General features: G+C 39.5%; 1 protein-coding gene across 1 annotated transcript; it reads right to left on the bottom strand.

The window, feature by feature from the left end:
• Positions 1-3,773: 3,773 nt before the first annotated feature.
• On the bottom strand, positions 3,774-5,500 carry helt (helt bHLH transcription factor; the record flags this gene model as incomplete). Its single annotated transcript, XM_079999386.1, has 4 exons — positions 5,462-5,500; positions 4,823-4,927; positions 4,586-4,682; positions 3,774-4,252 (listed from the first exon to the last, which is right to left on the bottom strand). The coding sequence occupies exons 1-4, from the start codon at positions 5,486-5,488 to the stop codon at positions 3,774-3,776; spliced, it is 708 nt and encodes a 235-aa protein (XP_079855512.1). The 5' UTR covers positions 5,489-5,500.
• Between the last annotated feature and the right edge of the window lie 4,667 nt (positions 5,501-10,167).

Genomic DNA, 10,167 nt, shown 5'->3' with positions numbered 1-10,167 from the left:
CTCTAAGAATAACCAGAGGTGGAAGAGCAATGAAAATCCTGACTGGAGTCACAGCACGGCAGCTACAGACAAGTTGTAGTAAAAGTATAAGTTGTAAAGAGGAAAATGACGAGTAAAGGTACTCAATAAAGTACCATTAGAGGTGAAATGGTATTCAAGTACTGTAAGAGTTCATTTCCACCTCTGAAAATAGCACATCCAAAGAATAAACATCCATATACATATAATTATATATATATATTAAAATATACAATATATTAAAATTTTATATATATATATATAACAAATATATTTATTTATTTATTTATTTATTTATTTATTTAATGTATTTTATTTTATTTTCGAAAGAAAGAATCCCAGGGAAACTGAAATTGATACAATTTTAAAGTTGGAAATCCATAACATTGTTTGTGTTAGGTGGATGGTGGATTACACTGCAAGCTCTAAAATGGTTACTTTCTTTTCTCTAAAGCATTGTTTTTCAACCACTGTGCCGCGGTAGCTGGTACAACTGTGTGCTGCGAGAGCTCAAATTCCACTTAAAATACATAAATATTGGAGACTAGCTCTCGTGTTGCACGATCAAAATTGCAAGGCCGCGCTAATTCATCAAATTCATCAGTTCCGGCCTGAATAGCAGCTCTGGGTTCATCAGAGCAGGCTTCACAATGAAAGTGAGAAATTAGCAGTGATAAAGGTTTCGACTGTTTCTCGAGATGCGGTTCTTGACGAGTCACTCAAAGAGTGAGGAGAGTAATTTCCAGTTTCTTCGCTCGTTTCACTCAGTTGGCGCAGGAGGACTTCCTGTGAACAATCAATGATTCTGTTGAGCTTTGAGTTGTGAATGGAATTCTCACAGGAATCATTTAATTCTATCAGCGATTTATTTTGGTTGAATAGCAAAGTGTAAATATGTCACATTTAATTTAAATTGATTTCAAATGCCTTGGCCTGTTTTCCCTCTGTCCTTTAATTAAGTCCTCAGTAATTATTTTCAGTTTGTCGAAAGGCACTAATTATTAGTAGGCCATAATAATAAGCACAGTTATCTATGGGTTTGTGATGCTTTTAGTGGTTAACATGACCGTTGCATAAAAAAACACGGCTCTTAAGTTTGCCTTCTTCTGATCGATTTCTTTGCTATCTCCGTGGATGCTCGAGGTGATGGGGGTATTGTTTGTGAGCGTTCATCTGAATTGAAGATCCACAGTTTCCTGACCACAACTAGCTACGCTGCTTCATCAAATTCACCACTGCTGCCTTTCGCTTGTTGCGCGTACCGGATCGGTGCATTCCTTCCGGGAAAGGCGGACCCCGCCACCGGCCACACAAACAGTGCATAGAGGAGCACATTCATAACACAAATACATTTAATGTCTATGTGTTATAAATTGCCAGATAAATAAAGTATAAAATATGGCATTTTTTTAGCAATACATCTAGTGGCAAATTTCCTTTTCTTCTTTTATAAACGATAGTGTTTATCCCCATCAGAGGTGAACCTATGAATTCCAAATGTGATTATATTCCTCTGCAGCATTCCATTATGCTCCGCGGTATAAAAGAGCGGATTGTTAGTGCTCAGCGTGAGATATTAATGCGAAAGATAAACATTTTCCAACCAAAGCTTTTCCGTTGAGGCAAGGTTTACATGACAATAAATGGTCTAAAGTTCTTTTCTCTGTTGCTAAATGTATTATTATTCATGGGGTGTGTTGCGGCTAAATCTCTCTCATCTGGTGGAACATTAGTCTCTTTCCCTCCTCAGTTCCCTGTTTAGAGGCGGACTTTAAACCAATATTGGGCCTGTTGGGACCCAAGTATCCCATCAAAGCCTCTGCCTTTTATAGTATTGTCCTCTTGCCATCTGCATGGACACTGTCCTTTATTTCTTTCTTTCGCTTTCTCGTTGCTTGTATTTTGGTCAGGGGTTGGTTAATGTGCCGGCTTTATCCAACCATCCAGGCGGTTAATGTGAGTTAATCCATTCATCATCCATCCATATATGTCTCCATGTCCAACCAGCGATCCATAAATGCAAATGTACACACATACATACAAGGAGCCCCATAAGAGGGTGTGTGTGTGTGTGTGTGTGTGTGTGTGTGTGTGTGTGTGTGTGTGTGCGTGTGTGTGTGTGTGTGTGTGTGTGTGTGTGTGTGTGTGAGCGTGAGCGTGTGCGTGTGCGTGTGTGCGTGCGTGCGTGTGTGTGTGTGCGCACACGCAACAGCCCAGGTGAATGACGACTTATCTGAGCCTGAATGTGGGAAATGCTGGAAAGCTGCTCCTGTTTTTTTAGGGGCCAAGGAAGAAAGTGGAACTCTTTTCTTCTCAAATCCTCCAAGAGAAAATCTTTGATTTCATGGTGTTGATTATTTTTCTTCGTAATCGCTCAAGGATGAAGCCCAAGGACTCGGAGATTGTTCTCCTTTTAGAAGAGGCCCACTGCACCACAACAGGCCTCCAAATGTTTCTCCTTTTTCCCTCCTGTGTTTTTTGGTTTTTTTTTACAGCTTTTTTTTATGCTTTCATGAAAACCAATACTATGTAAAGTACATATGTAAACTTGCAAAATTATTTCAAATACATTTCCTTTCTGGTCCAACGTCAGTGAATAAGCTCTGGGTAAGAAGTAAGTAAATGTTATCAATTTGAAATCCCACAAATTAGATTTCCAGTCCACAGGTCATTGGTTAGAAGGTTGTTTACAAGGTAATGCTCTCCTCAGCATCCATCATGGCGAAAAGTGTCGGAAAATAACAACTGGTATAACTAGGTTGGCTGTCTGGTCTAAAAGCGTGATCATAGTCCAAACTTATTTTCACATCCCAACCAAATTATTTAACCGCATATTTTGAATGTCTTGACGCTTTGGTTGTTTAAGTGTGGGTTTGTTTAAATGAAGAGAGAGAGCTCTGTGAAAAGCATCTCTATGTGAAAACAATGCTTCCCCCTGGACATGACACTAACATGACCCCCTTTCATAAAAAGATCCTCTGCAGAGATAACACATTACCGTTATCGTCATTTGCATTCAATTTAAATATAGGTGCAAGGGTACCGCAAAGTGTATAAATAAATAAATAAATAAATAAATAAATAAATATATATATATATATATATATATATATATATATATATATATATATATATATATATATATATATATATATATATATATGTGATTCCAGTATGACCCAGTTCGAAATTAATAATAAATGCTAAAAATAAAATATTTGATACAATGATAAAGAACTCATTGTTCTGCTTTTAAGTAGATATATGTTATGATAAATGCTCTCATATTTAACTAAATAACAGGTTTCAAGTTATTTTTAGATTATGGAAGTTACACGAGGGGATGGCAAGTTAATTTGTGAAATATATGAAATCTGCTTTTTTCACTGACATTCCTATTTTATATTCGGCAGTTATCATGCACTGAGAACTGGGTCATATTGTGATCAAGCTAGTCTTGAAAAAAAAGGTTTTTACATCTGATATGTATAGATAATACATATTTAAAATCAATGCGCGCCTTACTACAGTTAAATCAACAGACTTTTGATTCAAATGTAATTATTGTGAAGCCCTTTTATATCAAGTTCCCATTCTGCCCTGTGTCTCCATTTGGCTTATATCTCATCATGACAAACAACATGAAATATCAGGTAAGAAATATTTTATATATTTACATATATTTTTGTCACACACATATACACATATATACAAGATATAAATAAAGGCAACAATTACACAGTGGTGGGGTCGTTTTACATGGCGTGTTGCGCACTGTGCAAACTAAAGGCGTTGGAGTGCGTGTGACCGATGATGTTGAAGTAGTGGTGGTCCAGCCCCTGCACCGGCTGCAGGTAGCCGGCGTGCTGCTGCGCGGGCGCACTGAGGGGCACCGGCGGGTAGGCGAGCGCCGGGCTGCGCGCCGCGCCGTGCCAGGAGAAGTGTCCGGGCGGACCCTGGTGCTGGTACACCGCGTCGGTGGGACTGAGGCCCTGGTGCTCCGGGGAGGAGTGCAGCTGGCCCAGGTAGTCCGCGGGCTCCAGCGATCCGACAGCGTGGCCGAACACGGGCTCCGTGACCGCCCGGGACTTGGACTGCAGGAAGGCGAGGATCCGCGCGTACTTGATGTCCTTGGTCTCGGCCCGGTCCTCCGTGGTGAGGTAGTGCACCAGGTTCTTCATGCACTCGTGGTACCCGTAGTGGAAGTAGTTGGCGAACTCGGCCAGCAGCTCCCCTGGAATAAATCAATGACAATAAAATGCATAAGGAATCTTTACATTGAGATTTAAGATGTTAAACGCACCTGGTCCACAATCCAAAGGTTTGGGTGGAAAAAGACAAATAGAAAAGATCTCCGATTAGTTGATCTGTGTAGTGTTAAGTTGTAGTAGTAATGATGATATTATTATTATTATTGTTGTTGTTGTTGTTGTTGTTGTTGTTGTTGTTGTTGTTGTTGTTGTTGTTGTTGTTGTTGTTGTTGTTATTATTATTATTATTATTGTTATTATTGTTATTATTGTTATTATAATAATCGTAGTAGTAGTAGTAGTAGTACTAGACCCACCCTTTTCTCTGCCTCTGGGGAAATCCGCTGAGTGGAGCGCGCGTAAATACTGGACCGTCATCTCCAGGATTTCGGCCTTTTCTAGTTTTCCAGAGTTCTAGTTTTGAAAACACAGACAGAGAAACATGATATATACATATAGACATAAGCCTTTTTTTGCCACATATTTTGGTAAATTACCAGGAACGCATCATGATAGAAATAAAACCTCGGTGGATAATTGGGTAAATGGCATACCTGTTTAGCCAGTGCCATGGGAACAGTTTTTCCCAGTTCGTTCAGGCAGCGGTTGATGCGGTCCCGTCTTCTTTTTTCAATCACTTTGTGGGAGATGGGAGTTCTCTGCAAAGAAAGAAAAATGCTAAACAAATCATAATGCCATAATCTATCGTGTAGAATGATGTGCGTACGTCCATGTGCAAGAAAATAGAAAGAAAACTGTAGAACAGGGTGCTATAGAACTGACATGAGACGGATTTCGGTGCGCGCTGTGCGCTCCGCTGCGCCAAGACGCGGAAACGCAAATTGGTTTTGCGCGCACGCGTGCGAATGGTTTAAGTGCCTGACACCATTTTTGTAATCCATTGGTAATGTATTTAACAGGAAAATTATACAATTAGACTGGACTCGTATAACTCTTAAAGACTAAAAAATACGTCCTGGTTATTCTAGGACGTGCGGTCACTACTTCGTCGCGCCTTTTTGGATTCTGTTTACGCCAAACGTTCCCCAAGAGAAGTTGTTCCGTAGTTTTTAAGTTACAAAAATGGTATAAAAAAAACCATGAAAAAATATCCAAAAATACCAATAAATGATATAACTGATGCCTAAATGTTCTTGGTGCTGGCGGTGCGGCAGCGCACAGGGCGCGCATACCTTTCTATCCTTCATTTTCGATGCCATCGACGAGTTTCTGCCAAAGATGTTGTTAAAACAGCCTCGCTGGGAGTTGGGTCAAAGTGTTCCTCTTGCAGGTGATGGAGTAGACTGGAGTTGGAAGGGGGAAAGTTGGGTCCTTATAAAGGGAATCATCCAGGGGACTGCAGCATTCATGGTGTAAATTATTCCAACGGGATTAAAACCAGGCGTTGGTAAATGTGTGCGTTTAGGATCACTTAAAGAAAAAGTAAAAAAAAAAAAAATCTAAAGCCACGGGCTGGCAGGGGGGCAAACCTGCTTTGTTAATCCACGTGGCTGTTCAAAGGACACGTGATTACTTTGGGAATATTATTTGCATAGTAACAACCCAGGCGGGAAATAAGAGCTGAGCGCTTGGAGCCGCCCTGATCCGCCGGGGCGCACTGTGCGCACTGGAAGACAAAGCGTAAAAAGGAGCCTCTTTTCTTTCCAACTCGCGTTTCTCACACGATCGCCTGTTTACCAAATCCCAGCAAGCGATCTTAACTCTCCTGCGAGCCCGGTTCGGGTCTGAAGGCCTGTCCAGTGTCATTAGAGTAATTAAGTAAGCCTTTAATAGGCTGTTCCGCCGAGTTCAGGGGAGACCTTTTGGAGACGGAGTCCCCCCCGTTTGTTCTCGGCGTTTCTCACACGACTTGGTGACACGTCCATCTTTTATGAAGGGTGGCGAGCTTTTTGTTTACGTTCTTTATGTTGGTTGGAGTTCCCGGCAGGTGTGTGATAGGCCCCGGCACACGAGCGTCGTCTGCGTCGGGGCCAGCGCGTCTCCAGCAGCCTCTGGCACACGAGGGTTACCCACCACTGGAGAGTCTTTGGAGAGGCTCAATTTGTATCCTATTATCCTATAAGAAAATGTCCATTCAGTCGAGTGAATAGTTTCATTGGCCTAAATTTTAATAATGCTGTGAAAGAAAGGGAGAAATAAAGAAGAATGCAGCTGGTGTGAACGCGCATTATTCCCTGTCACCTGCAAGATGGGTAGCCTGGAGACCCCTATTCATTTGCCTAATTTCGGTCAACTTAACAAACTTTGGGAGAAATTATACTGCTATTGTTGCGAAGGGTGAAGCTTTCTGATCGAATTAACAGCATGTTTTGATCCGGTAAATGTCATTAGAAAGAAAGAAACAATCGTGTTTTAAGGGGGCCTGGGTAATGCGCCAAGTGGAGACGCCAAAGCGCAAACTTCACAAAGGCTGCTGGTAAATGCCACAGGGGACTTTTGTACCCTCACATTGCACAAGTTTTTCCCCCAACAAAGGGCTTTATTTTATACTTGAATACATTTCATACAACAATTGGCTGTTTTCTTCAAACATATCTTCACAGCAAGGTTAACAACAGGTTTATTGTGTGCGCTCCGGCTCACAGATTCAAACTGGTTTCATGCGCCAAAACACTTCTCTTGCTTGTTTTTTCGCATTAAGGACGTTTTATCCTTAAAGGTTTTGCCAAGTCTTGATATATTTGATCCTGTGAGCCTTGTGGAAGAATAAAAGAAAAGAGTGGGGATTGAAAGAGATGCTCACAGGACGGATAAAGAGTCTGGAGAGTTTTAGAACCACGGCGAGGAAAGCGCCACCGTGTTGCATGGGGGCACAAAAGCCAATATTATGAACTGGCTGGGTTAACAGTTTTATACATTTTTCCTCTGAAATGTGACTAAAACGAAAATGTATTGTGTGTAATAAAACGTATATATTACATATCCTTTTGCGGGTTTAGTGTAAAAACGATGGATTATTTGCCAAGTAAACCCGAAAGATAAAGACATAATAAAGCGCCAAGATGCTCACAGTTATCACACAGGGAAACTACATGTTAAAAATATACGTTACGGTTCAATTAAGATTACTTTAATAACAATAATTGTCTTCGAAAATATTCTGACAATTATCTTAATATTGTTTTATTAGATACATGCGCATTTGTTAGATTTGTGGGAATTATTATGGACACATTTCGACTGCCCTAAATTACTTTATTTGGGATTGTTTGAAGTTGAAATACCGAGATTTAACCTACTTAAATAGACGTTATGTGAAGTTCTCTTTGGTTTTATTTTCTTAGATTTTTGTGTATCTTTTATTTTCTTAAATGAAAACTACTAAAATGGGCATGGGCCTATTCTTACATCAGCAGCGTTCCTGATGACCCATGGTAGATCTAAATAAATATAAAAATTACCAACAATTCAGAAAAGCTCATCCTCATGACCCATAACACGTCGTTCTGTTTGTTTGTTTTCTGAGACAAATGTAATGAACATGTTTAGTATCAATAATTAAATAAGTGCCTTACTTGAACTTTGAGGTTATTGCAATATTAATTCAATTTGTTAAGTATGGGAGCCTTCGATTTTACAAATGGAGACATCACCTCGTCGGATATTTCGTGGTTTCACCAAAGACTCACACTTTGAGTACATAAATATTTAGGATGTGTGTGTTTTGTGTGATGAGATTTGCAGTGGTCCACGGAGAAATGTAAGCAATTTCAAGTCATATATATAATAACATTGTCATTACTGCAAATCAAAGTAATGGAAAGACAATTTAAAAATAAACTAATTAATATATTTTAAAAATGAGGACAAAAATTTGGTTCATTTAACTTACATTTCCCCAAATTTAGGTCTGTGTCATTCTCCTATGCAGTGTACCAAGCAAAAAGAAAGCCTTCAATAAATATACAATTGGATTAAATTATATAGATAGACAGTCAGACAGACAGACAGACAGACAGATAGATGATAGATGGATGGATGTATAGATAGATAGATGTATAGATAGATGTATAGATAGATAGATAGATGTATAGATAGATAGATGTATAGATAGATAGATGTCTAGATCGATAGATAGATAGATAGATAGATAGATAGATAGATAGATAGATAGATAGATAGATAGATAGATAGATAGATAGATAGATAGATAGATAGATAGATAGATAGATAGATAGATAGATAGATAGATAGATAGATAGATAGATAGATAGATAGATAGATAGATAGATAGATAGATAGATAGATAGATGCGGTATAATAGCAGTTCAAATAAAAAACGATGGCAATAATAAACTGATAAGGATAAAAACACAACAAAATGGTTAAATGCAAGAATCCTAAAAATGTACAAAAAAATGGCCAATGTACAAAAATCCTAAAATCAAATTGAAAAATTGCCAAGTGCGATAAACTTACAAAAATGTATAATGACCAATAAGCCTCTTAAGCACAACCACACTCAAAAATAGGAAATAGAGTAAAAGTTTTTTTTTTTTTTTGTTGTTAGTTTGTTTTTTTTTAAGTTGTAAAAGCGTTAGTGCCCACGGGCCTTATATGCACACAATTCACATAAACATGCAGAAAACACACGCACGGGATGGTAAATTACAATGTTAAAGTTGTGTTATTTCAGGCATTAGCGTGCACTGCTGCGTTGTGTGGCGCTGCGCTCTGACCCGTGGTGACCCCTGCGCGTCCCCCGCCCCACGCACACACAATCCCCTGGCTTGGCGCGCCACCCTCAGCCCGGGCCGCATCAGTTCACACGGTCTGCACTGAGTTTGGGACAATCCCGGGAAAATTCATTCACTCCAATCTCTCCATGCTACAAAGTGACATGGACTGTTTTAATGTTATGATGGTAAAATGTAAAGTAAAACAGCATCCAAGTGAAACTTTGTGGAATAAAAAAAAAAAGCATAGATTGCATAATGGTCTAGTCTTGATATTTATGACTTTAGGATAAAATACCAAACACACTGGGACAAGTTCACTGCAGACAAATAAATTAGAAAGGGTGAAGAAGGCTTTGGTGCACTTACACAACTGGGTCGCTCCGACAAAATAAATCTTAAAATTCCATTATTTTAACGTGCTATCAGTGGAAGGACATATTTCACCATAAAAACAAAACAAAAAAGAAAACCAGCCTGGTTAAGCTCATCATTTTGACCAAATTGTTCATACGTGATCTAGCCTATAGGACAAAGCTCCACCCTGTTATGTGAAGGTAACCTACTCCCTCGTGTGGTGAGGTTGTAAAGTGTGCTCTGTAATTCTCTTCAAGGTTCCCTGGCGTTTCAATGGACTTCTTGGGGTTTGATTCACAGAAAAAGGAGGAAAGGTTCCCACTTTTTTTTATGGGACTGGAACCCCTCTGATATCATGCCAATGCATCGAAGTGGCCTATTGAATTTAGGGACGACGCAAGGTGCCCCCCTTTAAAAAAAAATAGTGACCAAAACGACCCCCTCTGTAAACCTGCCTCCCAATTCCATTAGATTGGTAATTATAGTTGAGCTATCTAATTTCTCATATTTATTCTTCTTGTTGTGAAAAAGTGGGTTCTGTAAAAGTTAAATTGTTATAAACTTTGTTCGTGGACAGTCTAATCGTTACAGAGGAAATCGGAGACGAATACTTTAGGTTAATAAAGTATTTCTTCTTGTACAAGAGGAGCAGTTTCAGTGTAACAACACAACAGAGTGCCACAGACGATGACGAGTCGATGAGATGTCGGTCAGCAGATGTCGCGACGCCTCCGCATGGGTCCTGCTGAAGAGACAATTTCGCTGATGGGGCAGTTTCGTTGAGACAGATCATCTGTTGAAGTTCCCTTTATCTGATGGTCGAGACATGTTGCCTTTCTCCTCAT

Source organism: Zeus faber (assembly GCF_960531495.2).
Source record: "Zeus faber genome assembly, chromosome: 4".
Taxonomy (NCBI): Eukaryota; Metazoa; Chordata; class Actinopteri; order Zeiformes; family Zeidae; genus Zeus; species Zeus faber.
The sequence above is the reverse complement of the archived record's forward strand: the minus strand, read 5'-3'. Positions and strand labels throughout refer to the sequence as shown.